The sequence below is a fragment of the Rhododendron vialii genome, chromosome 4a (genome assembly GCF_030253575.1).
Source record: "Rhododendron vialii isolate Sample 1 chromosome 4a, ASM3025357v1".
Taxonomy (NCBI): Eukaryota; Viridiplantae; Streptophyta; class Magnoliopsida; order Ericales; family Ericaceae; genus Rhododendron; species Rhododendron vialii.
The window spans coordinates 40,545,201-40,569,109 of NC_080560.1; the positions used below are offsets into that span (position 1 = coordinate 40,545,201).

Genomic DNA, 23,909 nt, shown 5'->3' on the forward strand with positions numbered 1-23,909 from the left:
TTGGGTTTTTAGGAGGTATTAGACTGCAGAATATATAGTCAGAATCTCCTTTCAGAAGAGTGCATAGGTTTCATGAGTGGTTTATCAAAGCTTGAGCATGTTATTGCTCCGAATGAACCGAATTAACAGGCTGCTGCTGCCTTGTCTAGTTGTTTGGTTTCTGCATTTTTCTGCATAATCTGTCATGCATTTCTTGGAATATTGTCAATTTCAAGAGCTGCAGAATTCCTACTTAACCGCAACGTATCACATTAGCTGTTTATATACAACTTTGTATACAGTACAAAACGAAAATTCCATACAAAAGCCACCAGGCCCCCCACCAAAAGGTAGACTGACGCCATGGCTTCTAGTTCTTCTACATAGAGAAAAGAAGAAAAAAAACAGGCCCAACACAAAATTTCTGTATACACAAATTTATTTTACACAGAGCTCTGTATACACATATTTTTTTTACGTTCTTTGTTGCCTCTAAATGAAATTCCTCTTACCTCCAAAATCCCAAAACCTCGACCTGAAAATGGGCGGCCACCCATCACTGTCTTGGCGGCTCACCAACATTGGTGGAATGTCCACACCATTTTCTTGTAAACCACCACCGCCACCGCCACCGCCACCGCCACCATCATCACCATCACTTTCAGAATCCAACTCCAACCAACCAGCTCCAGTCTCACCCACATCCAAATTCACCACCAACGATCCCCTCCTTGCCCCCAGCCAACCCACGACCTCACTTGTCACTCCCCTGCACTTTTTAATCTTAATTTCTACCAAATTAGGACACCCAAATGCAAAAGCTTTAATCCCCTGATCCGTCACAGGACACCCCTTGATACATAGCTTCTTCAACCCCACACAATTCGAAGCAACATACGAGATTTCTGCATCCCCAATCCTCGTCTTACTCCTTCCGCATAAAGTTAACTGCTCTAATTTTGGGAAATTCCTGGCTACCGATTCGAGGCCGACACAACTCACGTTCACACCAATTAGGACTAGTTCCTTAATTCTATTATTACCACAGTGCTTACCGATTAGAATTAGCATGTCGTCGACGTCGATGATGGAGCTGCGGTGGCATCGGATGACGAGCTCGGTGACGGTGTTGAAGCGGGAAAGCAGGGAGGGGAGGAGGTCCGATTGGGCAGCGCTGAGAGTCAGCCGACGGCGGCTCTGTCCCTCGACTTTCAGCATCTGTTTGGAGACAAGGGAGGCGTTTTTCCGGTCGCTGGAGCAGAGGAACTTGAAAACATAAGCCAAGCACTCGTCGGGAAGTTCGGAGATATAATCTTGGTTGCCCATAATACCCTCCTCCTTCTCCAGCGCAAACAGCAGCTCCGATCGGACGTCGGTACAATTTTTAGTTCCGATTCTCCTCGTCATTTCCTCTTTCGTATCTCAGTTTTCTTCTTACCACAATGAGGGAGAGAGAGAGAGAGTCTTACAAGGGAAGTGAGAGAGGATATTACTCCAATATACTCTACTAGAAAGTAGGAAGGATTCCAAGAAACCGTCGTTCCAGTATCGTTGAATCTATTTTAAATTCGGAGTTTCCTCGGCGGGAGTGTTTTGCTGTGCCCAAGGCACGGCCACGGGCCACCACCCGGCTGTGCCTAATATATGGCATCGTTCCGGTCCAAAAATATGATCCGAACCGTTCACTATATAGAGTTTAATGAGCAGACACAGATGAAGAAAACCAAGCCAATCAAATTATCAATAACTCAGTAAACAAACTGAATTTCGGGATGTTAATAAATGTCTGTAAAATTACACTACTTTGGACAAATATGGTTTGGTTACTAAGTTGCGGATATACGATGCATTTTGATTTTTTGTAAAAATTTTGTTGTAAATATCAAGTTCTAAATAATGAACAGTTTAGATCTTATTTTTAGACTCAAGACGATGCCCGTTTTTTGGGAGCAGAAGACTCCCCAATTCCCGGGTAGGAGGTTCTACTGCAGCCTTGCCGTTGAGGTTTTACTCACTTTCTTTCAGCAATCTAATGCGTTCCACGTCACTATGTTTACACAACGTGCATTCCACTCAACCGCTCAGATAAAATGAGAATAAGGCAAGGCAAGTATCACAATCGCATAGTCAAAAATGCTAAGTTTTTAAAACTAACAATATTAGTGTAAAATATGGCTGATAATACTATAATTAAACTTAGCAATCTTTTTAAAAATAATCAAATTTTGAACTTTAAATAACTAAAACTAGCAACATTTTGCTAATAACCAAATTTAATGAATCTCATATTCTCAATTAAATATATACATCATTACAAAAAAAATGTTCTATCTCTTCCATTTTCTCCCTTCTCTCTTTTTCTTTTTCAACAATGTTTTCAAAAAAAATATTTTACTTAAAACTTTATTTTTAAAAACTGTTTTCCCCCAAAAATTGTTTTTAACTGTTTTTAAAAACATTTTTATACACAAAAAAATTGTTCTTTTTAAAAAAAAAATTGTTTTGTTTAAGAAAATATATTTTTTCAAAACATTTTCTTATATAAAAACTATTTTTTCAAAAACTGTAGTTACCCAAGAGTTTTTTTTCTTCTTAAAACTGTTTTTCTTTTTTTTAAAAATTTGAAAAAAGCTCATTATTTTATATATCTAATAAATAGTGATAGTCTCAAAATTATTTTTGAAAAAAACTATTTCTAAGTTCACAGTTATTAATTTTTTTGTAATTTAAAAAGATAATGTGGCAACTTTTAGTTATTTAATTTTGATTATGCCATTGTGGATTTTTACATTACTAATCTTAGCAATATCTTAAATGGATAATTAAAAGTTGATGTGACAACTTTTAGTTGAGGTGGATGTGTGGTAAGACTAGACGAGACAAGATTAGAAATGAAACAGTTCATGAGATAGTAGGTGTAGCACCTATAGAGGAGAAGTTGAGGGAAATAGGCTAAGGTGGTTTGGACATATCTACAATAGACTAGAAGATCCAGTAGTTAAGAGAGCGGATAGGATAGCTCTAGGTAGCAATGTTATGGGGAGGAGTAGACTTAAATTGACATTAGATGCTGTAGTGTGCAAATATATGAGTATAATGGGTCTGTGTGAACAAGTGACTCTTGACAGAGCTCAATGGAGGAAACGAATTCATGTAGCCAACCCTAAGTGATTGAGACGTAAGACTCGATTTGGTTTGGTTTGGTTATTTTTTATTATAGCATTGTGGATGCCCAGGCATGACAACCACATTGTGTTTAATCTTATATTTATCTAATAAAACACAAGGGTGTTTAAGAATATTTCTTCTTAATGGTTTAGATTTCTTCCTGACACAAATTTTATCTACACATACAAACAAATTCAACGGTCCAGATTTCTTCACCTTTCACATACAAACCAATGGCAATTTAGTAAAAATAAATGGGATTTGAGGGCTGAGATTGAAACAATCCAAGGTTAGCATTGATTTGGGAATAGAGAATTAATTTTGAGCTCCCATCCCCACACCCCACACGTTTCTCTCCTCCTCTTTCTCCCTCTAGATTATCTCTCTCCCCCCATCTGCTCTCTCTTTCTAGCAACCTAGTCTCCAACGACCTTCAACGAAGCAACCTAGTCATCGTCTTCGATGACCCTTCGAGTAAATTGACTCTACACATCACAACCCAGTCATCCAAATCACCCCTCCTACTTGTACAAGGCCATTTAAAAGCCGTGAGGACGGGCTAAAGTGCATAGGAATTTCACAATTAAGCGTGTTTATCCTGGAGTAGTCTAGGGATGGGTGACCTACTGGGAAGGATATGGGATTTAGGCGTCTAAAGCGGACAATATTGTACAAAGATGGAGCGGTTCGTTACAAATGGTATCAGAGCCCCGCCTTGGGCAAAGTGGTGGTAGGATGCGCTCTGCTGCCACAGACCCCATGGGAGGTTGCTGGGCCTGTGCAACGAGGACGTTGCATGTCTAGGGGGGGTAGATTGTGACACCCTGCTTTCCGGTAATTCTCTTTCGTGCTACTAAGAAGAGGATCACATACTACACACTAATGAATCGATTTAGTGTTTGAGCCACTACCTAGCAAGTGCCATAGGCCAATTCCAACAGGAGTGCGTAGTGCCGTAGGCACGGGCAAACACTAGTAGTATAATAACTTTGCATTCTCCTTCAAATTGTCCATTTTGGAACAATTTTAGGCATCGCTCTACTAAGGCCCCGTTCCGGAACGTAGAATAAGTCCTTATTTTTTAAGAAGGCAATTTCAAGCTCAAAAATAATAGATTTATTAAAATTTAAAAATATGCAATATGGATCTTATTTGAAAGATCTCGATGAGATCTTTTATACGGTGCAAAAAAAAAATTTTTTTTTTTATTTACACTATTTTTGAGTTTGAAAATATGAAATAAGTACTTATTTTTTAAGAAGGTGTTCTGGAACGGAGCCTAAGCCTTCTTATTCAATAAATGTTTATTTTACAATTTTGAAAGGAGAAATAAGAACCCCTGTTCTACTAAAAGTTCTTAAGAAATATTCCCTCCGTCCTTAAATAAGTGTCCGACGTGTAAATCTAGGTCTTCAAAAAGATGCATTTGTTTCGTTAAAAAAATTAAATTTTTTTCACAAATCAATAGATAGCAACGAGTTCTATTAGATTGTGAAAAAAAAATTAATTTTTCAATGAAAAACATGTATATTTTGTAAGGCCTAGTTTTACGTGCCGGACACTTATTTAGGGACGAAGGGAGTAAGTATTTATCCGGTATGTCATTTTTTATTGCTTAAATCTTTTAATATAGATCTCAAAAAATATGCAATATAGATCTTGTTTATATCTCAATTAATTCTATTATAGAAAGTTTCCAAAATCATAAAATCTATTATAAATTGAAAGATATAAACGATAAAAAAACGTTAGAGATTTTGATACGTAGAAATAACAACCTCATATGAAGACAAATCATGACAATAGAGCACATTCCCAATGATCAAATAAAATAACTCTAAAAGCATACTAATTGGAATTTGTATTTTATTTTGCATTACATTTTTTAAAAGACGTACACCTGTTAACAATTATGACCAAAATTAAAAAAGAAAACCAATTTAGGCTCCATTCTTTTAACCTTAACTTAAACTTAAACTTAATATAAGAATTTTGTCCTTATTTGAAATTTTTTTCGCATTTGTTAATTTTGCGCTAAACTTTTATCAGCTATTGATTTGTCTCGACAAGAGGAATCGAAAAAATAAAATTTCTTTACTTTTATCCAAGTATTTTGAGAAATAACTACTTTTTCAGACTTTTTGCGCTAAAAATTTGTTATTTCTCAAAATACTTGGGTAAAAGTGAAAATGACTTTTTGCGCTAAAAAGTGGTTCTTTCTCAAAACACTTGGGTAAAAGTGAATTTTTTTTACTTTTCTCATTCGTTTTGTCGAGACGAATCAATAACCCACAAAAATTTGACGCAAAATTAACAAATGTAAAAAAAAATTAAATAAAAACAAAATTTTCAAATTAAATTTAAATTTAGGTTAAGGCTAAGGCTCTATTTGGAACATAGGAAAAGGAAAGGAAAATAAAAAAAGAAGGAAAATGAGAGGAAAAATTTAGTATTCACTCTACTTGAAATGTTTATTTTCTTTACATTTTTTCTTCAAACCAAACAATGGAAAAGAAATTTTTTAATTTTTTTTAATTTTCCTTTCATTTCCATATGTTTCAAACAGAGCCTAAAAGAATGGTCCCTCAGGCTATCCTTTGCGCCCCACGCTCTCTTCCTTGTCTCTTCTTCTCCACAGCTAGGGCTGAGCTCTTCTGCCCAAATTGCACGCTCTCACTGGTCAATGCTCTCTGGAACAACAGCCCTGCCTAGGAGAGAGCGAGCACAAGATCAATTTCCGGCGCCACACCCATCTGTGACAACAGCCTTCGATTCGTCGTCGTTTCCCGCGAGAGGGAAAAGATCTTCAGCTTAAGGCCCTCTCTTCTCTCCCTCTCTCCCTCTATATGTGTGTATGTATGTATGCTATAATTATACGGGAAAATGGAGAAGAATCAAAGTGGGGTTTACGAGAGCTACGTGGTGGTCCACAACATAGCCAAGAGGCACAACGTGGGTACCTTAGCTCGCAGCGCTACGGCGTTCGGCGTGTCGGAGCTGATTCTCGTGGGCCGCCGCGACTTCAACGCCTTCGGCAGCCACGGCTCCACCTCTCACCTCCGCTTCCGCCACTTCCACTCTCTCTCCGACGCCCGCCTCTTCCTCAAGGTCCTCTCTCTCTCTAAACCCCTCCCTTTCTTCTGTTATTATTTAGGGTTTTGAAATGTATTGCTTTCGCTTGTCGGCCCCTTCTTCAATGATCAGAAGTATTATTCCCTATAACTTGTCAAAAACATTAGTCACGCAAAAATTGCTCCCTCCATACCAAGAAGATTGTCTAGTCTGGAAAACCAGGACTTGACAAATTATATTTTTTTTAAAAGAAAAATTCTAATTTCTTTTTTGATAAATTAAAATAACTCAATTGATGTCTAATAATTAGCAGGCAAAAAGTTTGGATTTTTCTTGACAAAAAATACTATTCTTAGGTCCTTGTTGGGACGGAGGCAGTATAATGTATAATGGTGGTTGGATTATATATAATCTCGAAAAGATTTCAATGATGCAAAGGAACCAAGTTTTAGCAATATGATGTTTAACATGATTGAGGTTCTCGACGAGTTCTAAAACATGGAAGCGTTTTTTAATTATCAAAGCGGTTCTGGGCCAAATTGGACGGCCAGTTCTATTTTGGGACTCAAGAGGATCTGTTTCCTTCTTGTATAAGCAAATGAGGTGTTTGTGGAAATTTGCAGGAAAGAGACTGTGATATATGCGGGGTAGAGATTACGGACAATGCTGTTGCAGTGAATCAACATCCTTTTAACAAGAGCACTGCTTTCCTCCTCGGCAATGAGGTGTTTGACTAGAACTAATTCTTTTCACCTTGAAAGTGTTATAAACGGATGATTTTTCGTATTTATGGGATTTATATGTTCATCCTAATTTTAAACAGCCTGATCTAATCTTTTGTCAAATTACTTACTCAAGATGCTAGCTTAAGGAGGAATTGTGTCTTGTAGATTCAAACATGATGAAGGCGTGGTGTGTGTGTGTGTGTGTGTGTGTCTATATATATATATATATATATGTATATATATATTTTTCAAATGAGATAAGGACCTCTCCATTTCTTCCATTTTCCATTCGAATTACGATGATCCGAGCCGCTCAATGTGTTTAGAACGTGATTTTAAGAGTACCCATGATGAATCAGCAAAAAAAAATGACCGGGAAGGGTTTCATTCGAGTAGTTTTTATTTGAACCGTTCGATAAAAAACAAACAAAAACTGCTTGGATGAAGCATTTCCGGTCATTTTTTTTTACTGATTTCTCGCGGGTAACCTTAAAATCACATTCTGAACATATTGAGCGGCTTGGATCATCAAAATTCTATCGAGAAAGGGAGGTCCTTATTTTATTAAGTTAAGGTGGTCCTTAGGAGAATGAGAATATATATATATATATATACGGGGCGGTTCTGGGGACACTTAAAAAAACCCTCCAAATCTAAATCTCATAGTTTCCGATCAAATTTTATGATCCGAGCAGGTCAATGTGTTCAGAACGTGATTTTAAGGGTGCTCACGAGAAACTAGCAAAAAAACTAACCGGGAAGGGCTTGATTTGAGCAGTTTTTTATTGAACAGTTCAATAAAAAACTGTTCGGATGAAGCCCTTTCCGGTCATTTTTTTTGGTGATTTCTCGCGAGTACCCTTAAAATCACGTTCTGATTACATTGAGCAGTTCGGATCATCAAAATTCGATCGGGAACTTGGGGGGATTTTTTTAAATGTCCCCGGAACCGCCCCGATATATATATATATATATATATATATATATATATATATATATTGATAAGTAAATAATTATATTAGAAAGATTGCATAAAGGGCATGCCACCCGTATACAAAAGAAGGCCACAGAACAAAAAGGTCCTATACATTGCCAAGAGAATGGAAAAGCTTGAACCAATCTAAAAATTGGTCAAGGGATGGATGATAATCTCCCTTGTCCCAACTATACAAGCTAGGGCTGATACAAAACCGACCGGACCGAAAAAAACCGAAAAAACCGACCGTTCGGTTCGGTTTTCGGTCGGGGTGCTGGCGGGATTTTTTGGTTCGGGGTGGACCGAACCGAACCGAACTTAGTTCGGTTCGGTCTCGGTTTTCTGAAATTGTAGACCGATTGGACCGAACCGAACCGAACAAGACCGAACCGAACCGAACCGAACCGAACCGGACCGAACCGAAATGGACCGAACCGAACCGAGTATATATAATTTATATAATTATATAATTTGCATAAATCTTAACCGTAAACGGACCGAAGCTGTTGGAGGCTTGAACTGCTAGTCTTGAACTACTTTTTTTTTATGCTATCACTTGCTTTTTTTTTTGGATGCTATCACTTACTGGAATGCAGGTTTTCAATTGAAATGGAGAGAATTGATAGTGAAAAATTTGGTAGTGAAAAATTCCTCAACAGGTGTATATATGTATTGGACTGGTGAAAATTTGGTAGAGAATTGATAGTGAAAATTTGGTAGTGATGTATATCTTTTTTTTTTTAATTGAGCTTTGTATATGTCAGAGAAATGGAGAGAATCAAATCCTCAACAGGTTTTCACTAAAAAAAATAAAAAATCCTCAACAGGTGGCCCACTGTCAAAATTTTGAATCGGTGTTTGATAAAAAAAAAAACAGGTGTATTGGACCGAAAACTCTCCTGGCCCACTATCAAGTTTTTTTTAATTGGCCCACTTTCAAATTTTTATGTTTGGCCCATTTTCAAATTTTTATGTTTGGCCCAACTAGGCCCAATTCGGTCAGACCGAATTCCCCGAATTCCCCGACCGGACCGAATCCACCCCGAACCGAATTGGACCGAACTTAAGAACGGTCGGGATCGGTCCTGGCATTTTCATCCCCGAACCGATTCGGTCTCCAACATTTTTGGACCGAACCGACCGACCCCGACCGAATAACACCCCTAATACAAGCTATTCAGCAAAAAAGATTTTATCCTAGACAGAGGTTTTCTTCCCCTTCAAAAACTCCCGAATTTCTCTCACGCCATAAGACCCACATCAAACAAGGCGGGATCATGGCCCACAAACTCTTCCTTCTCTTACCCATTCTAACTAATTATGATGAAAGTGTGTATAAATCATGTAAGATATGTGTATGTTAGACCATCTCCAGAGCTTTGCTCAAGTTTTTACTTAGTTTGAGTAAAAGAATTTTTTTATTTAAAAAAGAAGCACTCCAATGGGAAAATCAAGATTTAAGCACAAGTTTGATTGGAAGTTTTCATTAATGGCACAGCATTGTGTTTGAAAGCCACAAAGTAGCTTTGAAATTTTCAAGTAAAGAAAAGAGTCTCCAATGGTTCGGAAGTTAAATGAGTATTACTCATTTGTGAAGCTGGGAAAACACACTTGGAATCTTTAGGAGTGTAAGTGAAGGAGTGGAGGAGGATATGAGATGTTTTCTACAACTCTTACGTTGAAGTTTGAGTCGATTTTTTTTAGTAAGGGCTTATCTAGCCCTAAGTCAATTGACAAGTGAGGTAGCCAGTTGGGTCAGAAATCGAGAGTTGATGCTAACTGTGTTTCTTTTGTGAAGTACTAAATTCATAAATGCATATCAGCTACATTACATTTTGCCTTTTATTTTGTAGGGAACCGGGCTTTCTGCTAAAGAATGCGATATATGCGACTTCTTTGTTTATATTCCACAATATGGGTGTGGCACTGCTTCACTGAATGTTACAGTAGCAGCTTCTATTGTTCTGCATCATTTTGCAGGTAAAATTCATTCAGTAATCACCGCATTACCTTATAAATCATGGGAAGTTTGTCAGCTGGACGATATGCTCATTTATGGTACTAAAAAGTACCATGCAACATACAATATGCTAATTGTAGGTTCCCATATCAAAGTTGATATGAATGCACCATATCAGCAGAATAAAAGAATGCTCCACGCTATGGTTGGTGCTGTACCATTTTTAGAGACATATCCATGTTGCTAGTTTTTCTTTCCTTCTTATATTCATCTTTTCTTGGCAAATTTCCATTCATTATTATGTCTATGATTACTGATCTGGAAGATCATGTTCAGAAGGGAAATCATTCGTGATAAAAAAAAAATGGTCCCCTTCCGGTACTCAATTTAGCAGTTTGAATGGCTTCCTTCAGTATTCTCGTGGAGTATGATCCAAAATGGAAAAGTCACTCTAGGAAGCTCCTTGGCCTTGCTATCCACATATTCCTTTCTATTCACCACCTTTGTATCTCTACCCTGCCCAGTTCTTTGCTTGACTTGTCTGGGGGAATTTGGTTTCAAGGTTTTCTAAGAAGATTTTGGAAATTTATGGTTTATAAATCAGTAGGTCAAAAGACACTGATCTTTTGTCTTGCGACTCAAAATTGATAATTTTGTTGCTGATGGTTGCGTGGCTAGAGAACAATTGTTGTGCCCTATAAGTGAATGATCTGCGAGCAGTGCTAGTGCCAAATCAAAATGGTTGCCGAAGAAAATCAGTCATGGGCATTGAGACGCGGGGTGTCAAATGGGTGGGTTCCAGTGAGTTGTAAATAGATTGGGTCTTTAATAGGTCATTGACCCCTTTAAAACCTCATTAGCCACATAGTTATTAGTTATTACTCATACGGTCATACCCAACAAGATCTATTTCTTTAGAGTGAAATCCAACTTGCCCAGTAACGTAATTACACTTCAAATTTATATCCACACACAAAAAAGGTGGTGTCTGTCAGTCATTTTGGTATGGCTTTAATAAATTCTGATGCGGTGTCAGTAATTTTTGTGTGGCATTAGTAAATTTGGCGAGTCATCACTGCATTAGTGATTTTGGTCTAGCGATAGTAAACATGGTGTGACAGTGATGAGTGTGTTGTAACGGTGGCAGTGAAACGTTGGAAGGTGTGATGTGAATAGCAGAGTATGGAATTGTTTTTCCATTTTTCCTTCATGATCTTTCTGTTATTCGCGATTTGAAATGAAGTTTACCTAACCTTAGTAGACATTAACACCCTGTTTCCCTTGACCTATTTCAGTTGATCTGCATACTGGTATTGTTACTTTTGTGCAAGTACTCTAGAATTTAGATGAATTAAATGTGTCTAAGTTACGAAACTCAGTGAAAGTACTAATAGTCAGTGTGATCATCACTGTACTTAAAATCTCAGTAAGAAGAGGATATGAGAATTTTTTAGTGGGTCTGAAGTCAGAAGGTTACTTTGAATATACTTGCTTAGGTTCCAAGTGATCCTTGGGGTCCATTTGTTACTCAGGAATTCATCTTATGAGGGCCAGCTCTCACGTCTGATCAATATTATACACTATGAGTTGATTTTTATATGTGGTTATATTCAGTTTGGGCAGGATTCTCTGAAAGAACCCGTGACAGGAACAAATATATTGTGGCTGAAAGACCTGTGAATCAGGCGAGACGGAACTACTGTGCAGAAACGGCAGATTCTATAATTGAGGAGCGGAAATTGAAAAGGGAAAACTCTGCTAATGGGTTTTTTGACGCGAGTGGAAAGGATGATTCTTCGCCGTCGAACCTTCTGGATGTATTGTTTGACGAGTAAGGAGGAATGAATACATGATGGTCTTTTCCTGATCCAAGACTCGAGACCTTGTAGCACTGAAATCAGTTTTTGTGATTTTGGGTCCGCATTCTTTCCTGCCATTTTTAAGAAGCAAACAGCCTGTGAATGAGCAATTACACAAGAGAATACCTTCAATGACAGGATGTGTTGTCTGTTAGTCTCAGAATTTTTTTGCGGTTCCTCGGGGTTCGGAGTGATGCTTTGATGTTGGAATCTTTCTGTATCATTTTCTGCGTTGGATAGAGTTATGTACCAGGATAATCCCAAGGAACTCCATGTTTCTTCATTCTAATTAATTTACAGCTTAGTTTGGAAATTCTGTTCTGTCTCTGTGTAAATTATTATGCGGTACATACACAAAACTTGGAACTGATTGGGTTTTTTGAGCTTAGTCGCACAATAAGTGAGCGAGTGAAAGCAGGAGCACGAGCATGAAAGCATTTTTCGAAAACATTCTGCATTATTAAAATTGGCGATAATGAGCGGGAGCGAAGGGTCATGCTGAGGATTAGGTGACTTTAGACTTTGAATTATGTGGCTTGGAACTTTTAGGTTTGCTGTTGACAAGCAACCCTGTCCTTTCCCAACTCTTTCAAGCAAGTCTCTTCCCCTGTTTTTCCACACATGATTGCCTCATTACTGTGACTTAGATATGGCCCTTGATAGCTCACAACTGCTCTCTCTCTCTCTCTCTCTCTCTCTCTCTCTCTCTCTCTCGCTTTGGCATCATAGACCTAAGGAAACCAACATCCAAATGGCTCCAAAGGAGAGTCAAATAAACCTTTTTGATTAAATTATAAGGCCCTCAATTCACCTAATCCCAGGAAAGTAACAGCTGTGCTTCAACACCAAAAAAACAAAACCATTTGGAGATCATCAAGCCAATAATCATGCCGGGGACTCCCACAAAGTCAAGAGTTGTTCTTTCATATATCACGGAAAGAGTTCTTATTGGCTGTGGTTTGCTAGTTTTACAGGTAAAGAGTAGTTGTTGTTTTGCTTTCATGTACAAAGAGGTTCCAACAAAATTGCTTCATTTTCAAACTCCAACCCTCATTTTGTTGTAGTAGTTGGAATCATTTTTTCCCCCTAAATAGGCCTAAGGGTTGGCCCGGTGGTCAAGGCCTGAAACTTAGGGGTTTGCTCTTTCCTAAGGTCTTATGTTTGAAATCTATCAGGTACTATCAACTCTTTTGGGACTAGTCCATACGGAGCATTTGCTCTGCCTTTAAGCGTGGTCCCTGCTAGTGGACAGTGGATCTATGATCCCCGGGATTAGTCAAGGTACACGTAAGCTTGGCCGGAATACCTAGTTATAAAAAAAAAAAAATCCTTCTAAATAACTACCCTTTTCCTCTTTGTTCAAACACCCACAAATAGCCCACATTGACTCCTTCATCTATTTATATATGCATGAACATAGATGCACAAGGCTCTCCTGTTATTGTATCCCCAAACAAACCAAGTTCAGCTTCTTTAGCTGAAACCAATGGAATCAAGAAAAGTCAGAGAAGGTTTGCGCAACACTCAATTATCTATCTTGTTATATCTCTTTAGCAGGAAGTTCCGGCAGCTATGCTCGAGGATCCGGTGGCTAATCCGGAGGCGTCCGAGGCCTAGACTCGTCATTCGGAGATTCGGGAAGCTAAATGTCAACGGCCGGTTGTGGGAAAACCCGAAAAAAATCAGCTCCCCTCTCCGCGGCCAAGTGTGTGGTGCTGCTCTTCCAGAAAGGCCTATTCGTATCGCCACGTTTAATGTGGCCATGTTCTCTCTTGCACCAGCCGTACCCAAGGCCGAAAAGATGGTTGTTCTCGTTCACGAAAATGAGGATGCAAAGTCCGGTGACCATCGCCCCAAAGGCATTCTAAAGCAGTCTCCGCTGCATCCCATGATTCCCGATGACTTATCCAAGCAGACGAGCCTCCTCAAGTCGAAGCTAAAAGTCTCTATCAATCTTCCCGACAACGAAATCTCTTTAGCGCAGAGCACTGTTTTTAGCCCTCAATTCCATGCGCCAATGAGATCTCCAGTGTGCTTTCCTGCAGGAATGTTCAATTATATGAACGATGGAAGCGTAATGAGAGGAAGTAGAACGATTCTCGATGTGCTTAGAGAGGTGGATGCTGATATCTTGGCTTTGCAAGATGTCAAGGCTGAGGAGGAGAAAAACATGACCCCCTTATCAGAATTGGCTCGTGCGTTGGGGATGAATTATGTTTTCGCTGAGAGCTGGGCGCCCGAGTATGGGAACGCTATCTTGTCCAAATGGCCGATTAAGCAATGGAGAGTTCAGAAAATCTTCGACGATCAAGATTTCAGGTACGTTTGGCTTTTCCATAATTTCTTAAAAATCGCCTGTTAGGCAAGAGGATGGCAAGTTACATTTTCGTTCTGACTTCGTACGACATACATTTCTGTACTAAGAACAAGTTTACTCGTTGATGTGTTGGCTGCCAGAGTTATAAGGTGAAGGCTTTTTTGGCAAATTCATGTCCACTGAGTCACTCATCTTTGGTGTCAAATTTGACAGCAATTTTGGTTTTGCGAAATTTGCTACAAACACATAAGTCAACTACAAAATGGGATACCAACAAGTGGACTTGCTGGTATCCCATTTTAATGATTTAATACATCGGTGCTTTTTAAACACTGTAGCAAGTCAACAGATGACTTCGACAAAGTCATTTTGACACCAACAAGTGAACTTGCTCAATCAACGAAGTAGGTAATGGAATATGCACAGATTTTTTTTTTTCTGATGTTGGGTTGTGAATAGGAATGTGTTGAGAGCTACAATAGATGTGCCATGGATAGGGGAAGTTAACTTCCATTGCACACAGCTTGATCATCTGGATGAGAGATGGAGGATGAAGCAGATGGAAGCAATTATCCAGTCAAATGATGGTCCTCATATTTTGGCAGGTGGTTTGAATTCTCTCGATGGTGCAGATTACACATCTGAGAGATGGGCTGACATTGTCAAGGTATACTTCTATATGACAAAATCCAGAGAGAGAGAGAGAGAGAGAGTCTTGTTCTAAAAGCAACACTTTTTATTGCAGTACTATGAGGAGATAGGAAAGCCAACACCAAAGGTTGAGGTGATGAAGTTTCTGAAGGGAAAAGGGTACAAAGACGCCAAGGACTATGCTGGGGAATGTGAGCCTGTGGTCATCATTGCCAAAGGCCAAAGTACAGCAACAGTTATCTTTATGAATAATTTCTACCTTTACAACTTTCATGATTAATTTCTATCTTTATGCACCATGCTAGAGATTTCACAATTTTGTTGATTCAGATGTGCAGGGGACATGTAAATATGGAACAAGAGTGGATTACATTTTGAATTCGCCCGATTTACGCTGCAAGTTTGTACCCGGATCATACTCGGTGGTTTCATCTAAAGGCACTTCCGATCACCACATTGTTAAGGTTGAAATCGCGAGAGAAGTGGAGAGAGATCGAGGGCGCATCAAACGAAGAAAACCCAGAGTGAAGGAAAATGTTGCGAGGGTTACAAACTCTTGTTCTTCAAGAGGAATATGGAGAATAGAAACTTGATTTCCTCTCACAGAGTTTAATAATTTTCATTTTCACTTTTGATAGTTCTTGTTTTTCTTTTTCAAGGAGGGATAGTGAAACAAGTTTATTTATTTGTATTTACCAAAAAAAAAAGTTTGTGTATTTGTATGTGGGTTTCCTTCTTTGTTTGCATACTAATCATTTGTCAATGCGATGGCCTATAGAATTTTTTCCAACACACGAATCTCAGCATCTGTATTAAAGAAGCAACATCGGAAGTTGTGCGCGTAACCATTCAAGTTGAACATGCATGTAGTTAAAAGGGAAAAAAATAACATTAAGGGGTTGAGCAAGTAAGAGCATGACAACAAGTTAGATGTTTTAATCAGTCAGTCACCACCAACAGTATCTCTTCAAGCAACTGGAGATTACTCCGGTCGTTATATTCAGGACTCTAAGAACAGTTAGGGCTTGTTCGGACAAAAAACCATTAGCTTTCCCGCCAAAAATAAGCCAAACAAACCCACATAAAAATAAAAATAAGCCAATAAGCCACTTTTTTCTTCTTTATTCAAAAAATATTGGATTTCGATCAAAATTTTATACTTTTTAGATTCCTCTCGTCATGAAGATGCAATAATTCCCAAAAAAATGAGAATAGGCCAAGTGATACGAAAAAAATTTGAATAAGGACAAAAAATAAGCCTCTTTAACCTATTTGTCCGAACACTCCTTTACAGTGTGCATTAGCTAACCTAATAACCTAAACACTTTATCTCAAAAAAAGAAGAGAAAAAGTCATGTTCCCTCATGGAAAGCTAGGACAGCTGTGAATGTCCAGTATTTTGGTCCAGTTGATTAGGTATTTTTGGCGCTAAAAAAGTAGTAGGTGTGTGGACCATAGACTTTTGAGGGGCATCTGTTGTGCAGTTCTGTTGCTTTCAAGTGAAAATAGAAAAAAGCGATAATTACACCAACTTCTCATGAAATACATGAATGATGATATAAATATGCTATTACCATATAATATTGCAACAACTCGTTGAATCGAAGGATTTTTTTATGTGATGTTGCTTACGTAATTCTTTATGGGACGTAGAATGAACCACTGATAGTCTCATTCTACCGATTTAACACGGTCATTCTATTCGTTTATCTTGATTCATCGTATAATAATAGGACTTATGGTTACCCAAACTCACTCGATTCATAAAGGAGTTTTGCTTGATATTCCCAAACCTAGTCATATCAATCTTTTATTTCGATTAACTGATTTATCCTTTAAAACCTCTTCTATGAAAGAAATTTCAAAATCTAAACCACCCTTATATGGTGCAACTTTTGCTTTTATGTAGACAAACTTTAGAAACTAGAAAATAACACCAGTGAGTGCTTTCTTTGCAATATATTCAATTTACTAATATACTGAGTATAATGTGTACACATGATTTTTATACGTGGAACAAACAGACGGGTTGGATTTTAAGAGATATTCTCAAATCCATCACATTAGTTGAACAGATTAGATTACCAATCCCCTATCTTTAAACAAGCGGGTTGGGTTGGGTTGGGTTGGGTTGGTCGGGCTGGGTGAGTTGACAGGTTTGTGCAGAGCCTATCTTTAACTTGAAGTGAATTGGAGGAAAGGTTCGGCCTTTTATACTCTTTCTTTTAGGCCTTCTCCCCAATGAATTTGGAGGGAAAGGTTCGGCCTTTCATACTCGTTTTTTTTAGGCCTTTCTTCTTCCCAAAGAAGGGCCCAAAAAACACCAATCTAGGCCCAATCTTACGTCAATCCCAAGACCAAATATAAGAACCACATAGTGGGGCTCATGGATTATATGCAGTAGGAGAGTATCTCATCATCTTCTATCCAAATTCCAAAAACTTTCCTAGGAACCACATGTTTTGTCAAACAAGACAAAACTCAAATAACGATAGGGGTAACGATGCTACCAACACAACTACGGTAACAGACAACTGCGTTTAGAACCTTTCGATTCATATGGACTCACACACATCAAATGGTTCCAGAAACCATGTCTAAAATTATGTCCCAAAGGTGTGGTCTTGGAAATTTTGTGGTAAATCCCATGACCCCTCATCTATTAACAGATTATTCAGTGCCACCACGTGGTGCTTTAAGGGTCTCTATCTCCACTCATTCATATGAGATTCATACAATTATACTCCACTCTTTTGGATGGGGGATTTTTCAGAGAAAAGAAAGAAATAGAGGGTGAGAGGTTTCTCTCCTCTGTTTGGATGGTAAAAGAGGTGAGAGATGATGAGAATCAAGAACACCTCATGAACCCATTTTTGTTTCTCATCAAAAAGTTATGGGATTTGGTGAAAAGAGAAAGTGAGGGGTTTATTTAAATGAAATGGTGTAAAAATATACTTTTTTTTCTTTCTTTTCTCACAATTAAGAGAAATCACACTCCTTACTTTTTTATTTTATTTCTTCTCGCCCCAAGTAGCCAAAGGGGATGTTAGCGGTGAAGATCTTCGGAGCACTACGTGGCGATGCTCCAAAAGCTATTAATAATTTCGCCTTATCTTTTCTCACATTCCCTCCATTCCAACACCCTCAAATACACACCTCTACTTTCTTTATCAAGTTTATCAACACATCTCCCTCTATAATTGAAAAATATACTTATAAAAAACAGATACAGTACGTAGTATAGTGTAAAATACTAATCCGAAAAAGAAAAAAAAAAAAGAAACAAAAAGAGAAAGGATGCTAGCGAAGGAATCGGCGGGACCGAACTTCGACCTTCCCGAGGAGGTACTGGAGGTGCTCCCCTCCGACCCCTTCGAGCAGCTCGACGTGGCCCGCAAGATCACCTCCATTGCGCTCTCGACGCGTGTCTCCGCACTCGAATCGGAGGCGTCTGTCCTCCGCTCTAACCTCGCCGACAGGGACAATATCATCGCCGACCTCCAGTGCCAGATCGAGGAGCTCGATGCCTCCCTCTCCGACTCCAACGACAAGCTCGCCCGAGCCGCCGATGAGAAGGTCCGGTTTGATTGAGCCCGGTTCACTTCATGGTTTCTTCCCCAAAAGAATTACTTCAAACTTTGTTCTGGTTTTCCCCTCTAGTTTGACTTGTTCCGACTTTCCTTCATTTCGGGTTAGAATTTTACTACTACCACGCTTCATGGAATAAATCTTTTTGGCAGAAAACAAAATAAAGTTCAGTGAAAACAGAAAAAAGTAAAATAATATTCATTTTTCAAGCTTTTTTGTTTCTTAGAATTATAGAAATTGAGTTTTCTATTCGGGTTTAGAGTTAATTTAACAGGAATCAAGTTATTTAAATTTTTTTTTTTTGGCAGAAATAATTACACTGAAAACAATGACATAATATTTTTTTTTTCCATTTTTGTTGTTTGGAACTTTTTTCAAATTGGGTTTATAGAATTACTGTAACCTGCTTCAATAAATTTAAAAAGTACAAATTTTGGCAGAAAACTACTCCTAAATAAAGTTCACTGAAACAAAAAAAACAAGTCGAAATTTTTTCCCCATATTTTTAGACTATATTTGCATTTTAGAAGTTTTTCAAATTGGGTTTATATTTGTATATGGATTACCATTATTATAATCTACTTCAAAGGAATCAGAGAGTAAAAACTAATTAAATTTAGAAAAAATCATTTTTAGCTTGTTTTTGTCTGTTTAAAACTTCTCCCATATGGGTTCTTATTTTTCCTTATTTATGATAATGTTAGCTGAGATTGAGTTATGAGTGAAAATAGTAATTCCGTTGCATGTATTTTTTAATGTGGTTGCAGGAAAATTTGATGAGAGAGAACGCTTTGTTGTCCAATCAAGTGAAGAAGCTTAACCGAGATGTCTCCAAGGTAAGTGGAAAGTCAACTTGGTTAATTTTTTCATTTTTGGAAGGTCAATGTTGTCAAATGATTAAATTCTCTCTCCAGATAATTTTTTGGAATTTAAGGTAAATATGAACTTTTGTAGTGATTATATTCTGTTTGGAATCTATGGATGTTAGATAGGTGAAGGGAAGATTTTTGAACGGACAAGAAATTAATAGTGGAGATACATTTTTTGCAAAATTAAATTAAGATTTTATTTTTTGACAAGCAATTATTTATTTTCTTCATACTTTCCTAACCGAACCACATACCTAAAAAGGAAAAAAAATTCAAGAAATCAAGGGTAATACCCGCTGCTATTGACTTTTTGGAATTTGCTGATTTTGGATTGTTGTTTTACTTCCAATGTATAAAAAAGAATTGTTTTGCTCATTTGATATATTAGTACTTACTAGTCAGCGAAAAGCTGGAATTTTCTATCATACGTGGTGGAAAATGATTGGAACACAGGACTTGGTTTAGTTAGTTTCTAGGGGAAAATAATCAACTATGAAACTACTTCAGTTAGACGACATTTAGCGTTGATGAACCAATGCTCAATAAGAATTTTGGGAGTTCACAAAATGGTGATCATTAAGAGTATTGGTAATTCAAGAAAAGGAGAGAGAGAAGATGATTTTCCTTTGAGGGTCGATAGAATGATCCAATAGCTTCAATGTGATTGCATTTCCTCTCGCATGGCAACTGCATTTATAATGGTGTGGATATATATTCCAATTTCCATATGCATCCAAACAGAAACGCAACATGAATCTCGATATTATATAAAACTATCTCCGGAGACTTTGAACTCCCCAGAGTCTTGGAAAATCCAAAATGCCCACAATTTGTCTTCTTATTTAGAAAATTCCACATGGTTAACTCTGCCCTCCCATCTTCTTTTCCCTTTTTTCTTTCCGGTCATAGTAAAGGTGTCTTACTATCTCGAATACATGCAGTTGGAAGTCTTCAAAAGGACACTGATGCAATCACTTCAAGAAGATGACGACAGTTCTGTGAGTACTTTGTTCCTTCTTTCTTTCTTTTTTTCTTCCTTTTTTCTTTTTTTGAAATTGGTCCTGTAAGTACTCTTAATCCATGTTTTGTGAAGTTAGAACTTAGAAGTATCCAATCCATTGATAGAGGTTTCACGAAACTCAGAACCTAAGACATGATTTAGTTGTATACCAACTTCAACGGCTAACAAAATCTTCTTTTACCTCAGGCAGGAGGCCCGAAGGTTGCTGCTACACATATGTCAAGTCATGCAAGCTTGTCTTCTCAATCACTTGTTGGAGGTAATTTAAACTGTTTCGGTTTGCTTATATGAAAATTGTAGAAAATCTATGCTGCCCTATCCATTTACTGTAGTAGTGTTCTACTGACAGCATTTGATTAATTACTTCCAATTTCTCATTGGACCATCCAACTCTGAAATTGTATGCATGAGATCAACCAATATCTTGTTCAATTTTCTATGTAAAGATCCTTTAAGTGAGGATTGTTACCTTTGTCACGTACAATGTCCTCCATCCTGTGTTTTCTTCAATTAACTTTTGAGTGGTTTCTGGGACAGTCCAGGAGTGAAGCGTTTCTTTGAAGTTAACTTCTAACGATTGACAACTAATATCTTATGTATTGTTGTCTAATTTGTTTCAGAAGATGATGATACGTTGCCCCCTTCAAGAACTTCTTCAATGCGCAGTCAGTGCTCTGAACTAGGAAATTCATATGGAGATGATCATGAGTCAGATGGTACATTTCCGTTAAACGTTTCTATTTTAAGCTTAGAGAAGTTTTTCCCTTTTTTCTCATATTAACTTGATAATACACAAGATTCCCATTTCCATACCAAAGAGTGTCATCTGTGCTGTGCCAAATGAAGGATTGCAAACCTTGCAATTACATGCGATCATCATTCTTTCTAATTTGATTCTTTTACCATGGCAGCCCGAAGGCCTCGGGTATCACAAGGCCTGTTAGCATTTCAAACACCACGGTTTACTCCTCCTGTTTCTCCTCCTAGTCTATCTGCATCTGTATCTCCAACAAGAACATCTAAGCCACCGTCCCCAAGGCGACATTCGATGTCATTTTCTTCGGCGCCTTCAAGCCAGCATAGTTCAATGTCAAGCGACGTGGGATCACAATCTGGTAAAAACTTAATTCTGGGACACATTCAAAAAGTAGAAAAAATGATAGAGGTGATGGACAAGTTTTAGTTCTGAAAACCTTTGTGGAGAAGGTGATATCGTTCAACTAGACTTGACATCATATGTTGCTGTTACTTAAGCAGTCAAGTTGTCTAGAAGTTGGATCATCTTCTCCCACATGGTTTGGATATTCTTTAAAAAAAAATCTTATACAGTTATTTTCTTCTTCTTTATGATGGTGGTGACCTATTAAAACTTGGAACGGGAGAACTATGTATCAAAACTTAATGCGGAAAGACTACGTCCTTTTTCCTTCCTTTGGACATGAGTGAGCAGATTGTTTGCTTTTGATAGATACCCTGTGTGATGCGAAGTCTCATAGTGGTTGGGTACCTAAGCAATATGAAATACATAAGCATGAGCTTCAACTGCTAGCCTTTGGGGTTGAGTACACTGCGCGTGATATTAGAGCTAGGTATCAAGGATGGGTAGGCTGCATGTCTTTGAAGTGCACGCGGCAGGTGCTACTGAGTATACTTCGCGTGAGGGTGGGTGTGAAGCGAAGTCCCACATAGTCTGGAGGCCCAAGTAACGTGAAGTGTAAAGGGTGAGGACATCCTCACTTCATCAACTAGCTTTTGAGGTTGAATTCTACCCAAGACTGAGTACCGTTCAACAACACGGACTTGTTAAACTATACGTTTGGAGACACCAAGGTCTTGCATATTTGTATACAGGGTGCTCATCTAGTATAGTCCTTGACAAGTTTAGATTGATGGATATTTGCTTTGAGTGTTTATCGCATCTTATAACCCAGGGCAGTAATTGATTTGCGTGTTTTTTAGGACGGACTCGAGTTGATGGGAAGGAATTCTTCCGCCAAGTCAGGTAAATAGAGTGATGCTTGTTTTCCTTATGAAATCATTGGTTGAAGATACTTTGCAAAATGACACTCATCCTCTTGAAGAGATCCAAAATAAATCTTCAGTTTCTATACTGAACCCCGGAAACCTTGTTATCATATCCTGTAAGCTGTTTTCATCCATCTAATCAATAACAGTAATTATCTACAGCTGCTGGGTTTTAATAGAACGCTTATATATGTGAAAGTACTCTACTTGCAATTTGAAGTCTTGTCCCATTTATAATTGAGTAAATGCTACAATGACCACACGTATATTGAGTAAATGCTACAATGGCCACACGTATGCTCCACGTTCTGGATACCATTTCATGCAGCATCGACACATTCATTGTTGTTGAATGGGGCCCACTTTTAAAAACTCTGCCAATACTTTGACAACATGTGAGATAATACCCAAATACCGTACTCAAAATGCGATCACCCAAGCAATAGTCTGTAAATTTTTACCAAAGCTGCAAATCCTGGAAAATTGTCCATCTGACCGCTCCTCTTTCATCAGGAGCCGTTTGTCTTATGAGCAATTTAGTGCATTTCTAGCAAATGTCAAGGAGCTGAATTCCCACAAGCAGACTAAGGAGGTATATAATGGATCTCTCTCTCTCTCTCTCTCTCTCTCTCTCTCTCTCTCTCTGAGCAGATTCTCTTGCCATCGATGTCTCATTTGCCTGTATTGTGTGGAAAATTCCAGGAGACCCTACAGAAAGCTGATGAAATATTTGGCCCTGATAACAAGGACCTGTATGGTATATTTGAGGGATTGATCACGCGCAATATCCATTGACCGAGGCATTGTACTATCGCTGTAAAGCTTATTGTGTTTAGTATGTGAATGTAAAAAGTTTCATTGACATCATTCTTTGGAAACCAGTTCATCAATGTCACTCCGAACCACTGTATTTATAGAATAAAATGAAATGGAAGTCTAGATGATTTGTTCTGTATTGGAATAGCAGACTGCGAGTTGGTTTCTTGACGGTATTTGGTGACAGGATTCGAACTGCCATGGTTCTTGATGGCTGATGGCTGATGGCTGATTGCGGGGAGGGGTGGAAATGTTGGCTTCGGCAACTTCGAATGAGGGAGCTTATGCATTGTTATCCACCGGATAGCTTATTGTTGAAATCTTGGTTCCACCGCTAAACATATTTTTCGATTTTTTAAAGCTTGTTTAGGTTTGAAATTGAACATTTTGATGCTTACAACCAATGTTTATTCCCGATCTAAGTTTAAGCCATTTCTAAGCTTAATACCTAAATTCTTATCTTAAACGAACCTCCAAGCCAAAACCAAGTCGAGCATGAGTCTCGGGCTGCTTGCGAACTTCACAGTTATAATCGGTAACATCCCTAAGTTCGATCAAAACTCTCAGCAATAATCGGTAAAATTCCTAAGGAGGTGTTCGGACAAAAATTCCCCATGGCTTATTGGCTTTCCCGGCAAAAATAAGCCTCCTGACACACTGTGGCTTTTTTTTCCTGAAAAAGCCAGCTCATTTTTATTCCCAAACAGTCCCTAAGTTTGATCACAACTTTGTTTGCGAACGCAATCCCTAAGTTGGAACGCAACTTTGTTTAACTCGAACGTTAAATATACATGAGAGGTGAAAAGAGGGGGCAGTAAATGTTGGATTTCGATAGTGTATTTTTTTTTTTTTGCTTCTTTTGGGGACAGGAAATTAATTATTT

General features: G+C 38.2%; 4 protein-coding genes across 6 annotated transcripts; 3 read left to right on the forward strand and 1 right to left on the reverse strand.

Annotated features, from left to right (window-relative positions):
- Positions 1 to 225: 225 nt before the first annotated feature.
- On the reverse strand, positions 226 to 1,508 carry LOC131322560 (F-box/LRR-repeat protein 16-like). Its single transcript, XM_058353921.1, has one exon. It carries the CDS (start codon positions 1,384 to 1,386, stop codon positions 472 to 474), a length of 915 nt encoding a protein of 304 aa, XP_058209904.1. The 5' UTR covers positions 1,387 to 1,508; the 3' UTR covers positions 226 to 471.
- A 4,221-nt stretch (positions 1,509 to 5,729) lies between these two features.
- Positions 5,730 to 12,052, forward strand: LOC131323205 (uncharacterized). 2 transcript variants are annotated; one of them, XM_058354895.1, is made up of 4 exons: positions 5,730 to 6,255; positions 6,843 to 6,944; positions 9,774 to 9,900; positions 11,495 to 12,052. In XM_058354895.1, the coding sequence occupies exons 1-4, from the start codon at positions 6,031 to 6,033 to the stop codon at positions 11,713 to 11,715; spliced, it is 675 nt and encodes a 224-aa protein (XP_058210878.1). In that variant the 5' UTR covers positions 5,730 to 6,030; the 3' UTR covers positions 11,716 to 12,052. The 2 variants fall into 2 exon arrangements, with proteins under 2 accessions (XP_058210878.1, XP_058210879.1); XM_058354896.1 differs by lacking the exon at positions 11,495 to 12,052 and adding an exon at positions 10,021 to 10,054 and having other exon boundaries at positions 5,744 to 6,255; positions 9,774 to 9,988.
- A 916-nt stretch (positions 12,053 to 12,968) lies between these two features.
- LOC131322452 (uncharacterized) lies at positions 12,969 to 15,429 on the forward strand. The gene is made up of 4 exons (XM_058353777.1): positions 12,969 to 14,058; positions 14,516 to 14,723; positions 14,802 to 14,931; positions 15,038 to 15,429. The coding sequence occupies exons 1-4, from the start codon at positions 13,226 to 13,228 to the stop codon at positions 15,298 to 15,300; spliced, it is 1,434 nt and encodes a 477-aa protein (XP_058209760.1). The 5' UTR covers positions 12,969 to 13,225; the 3' UTR covers positions 15,301 to 15,429.
- Positions 15,430 to 17,835: 2,406 nt separating this feature from the next.
- Positions 17,836 to 23,161, forward strand: LOC131322822 (uncharacterized protein At4g15545). 2 transcript variants are annotated; one of them, XM_058354326.1, is made up of 9 exons: positions 17,836 to 18,283; positions 19,063 to 19,131; positions 20,106 to 20,162; positions 20,372 to 20,444; positions 20,806 to 20,901; positions 21,097 to 21,300; positions 22,145 to 22,187; positions 22,724 to 22,802; positions 22,913 to 23,161. In XM_058354326.1, the coding sequence occupies exons 1-9, from the start codon at positions 18,005 to 18,007 to the stop codon at positions 23,003 to 23,005; spliced, it is 993 nt and encodes a 330-aa protein (XP_058210309.1). In that variant the 5' UTR covers positions 17,836 to 18,004; the 3' UTR covers positions 23,006 to 23,161. The 2 variants fall into 2 exon arrangements, with proteins under 2 accessions (XP_058210309.1, XP_058210310.1); XM_058354327.1 differs by having other exon boundaries at positions 17,840 to 18,283; positions 20,809 to 20,901.
- Positions 23,162 to 23,909: the final 748 nt, after the last annotated feature.

Bases quoted from the DNA above. Each gene is read 5' to 3' on its own strand.
- LOC131322560 (XM_058353921.1), bottom strand. From the start codon at position 1,386: ATGACGAGGAGAATCGGAACTAAAAATTGTACCGACGTCCGATCGGAG.
- LOC131323205 (XM_058354895.1), top strand. From the start codon at position 6,031: ATGGAGAAGAATCAAAGTGGGGTTTACGAGAGCTACGTGGTGGTCCAC. The intron at 6,256-6,842 runs GTCCTCTCTCTC...GGAAATTTGCAG, and splicing joins ACGCCCGCCTCTTCCTCAAG to GAAAGAGACTGTGATATATG. The intron at 6,945-9,773 runs GTGTTTGACTAG...TTTATTTTGTAG, and splicing joins CTTTCCTCCTCGGCAATGAG to GGAACCGGGCTTTCTGCTAA.
- LOC131322452 (XM_058353777.1), top strand. From the start codon at position 13,226: ATGGAATCAAGAAAAGTCAGAGAAGGTTTGCGCAACACTCAATTATCT. The intron at 14,059-14,515 runs GTACGTTTGGCT...GGTTGTGAATAG, and splicing joins TTCGACGATCAAGATTTCAG to GAATGTGTTGAGAGCTACAA. The intron at 14,932-15,037 runs GTACAGCAACAG...TTGTTGATTCAG, and splicing joins CATCATTGCCAAAGGCCAAA to ATGTGCAGGGGACATGTAAA.
- LOC131322822 (XM_058354326.1), top strand. From the start codon at position 18,005: ATGCTAGCGAAGGAATCGGCGGGACCGAACTTCGACCTTCCCGAGGAG. The intron at 21,301-22,144 runs GTAAAAACTTAA...CGTGTTTTTTAG, and splicing joins CGACGTGGGATCACAATCTG to GACGGACTCGAGTTGATGGG. The intron at 22,803-22,912 runs GTATATAATGGA...GGAAAATTCCAG, and splicing joins CCCACAAGCAGACTAAGGAG to GAGACCCTACAGAAAGCTGA.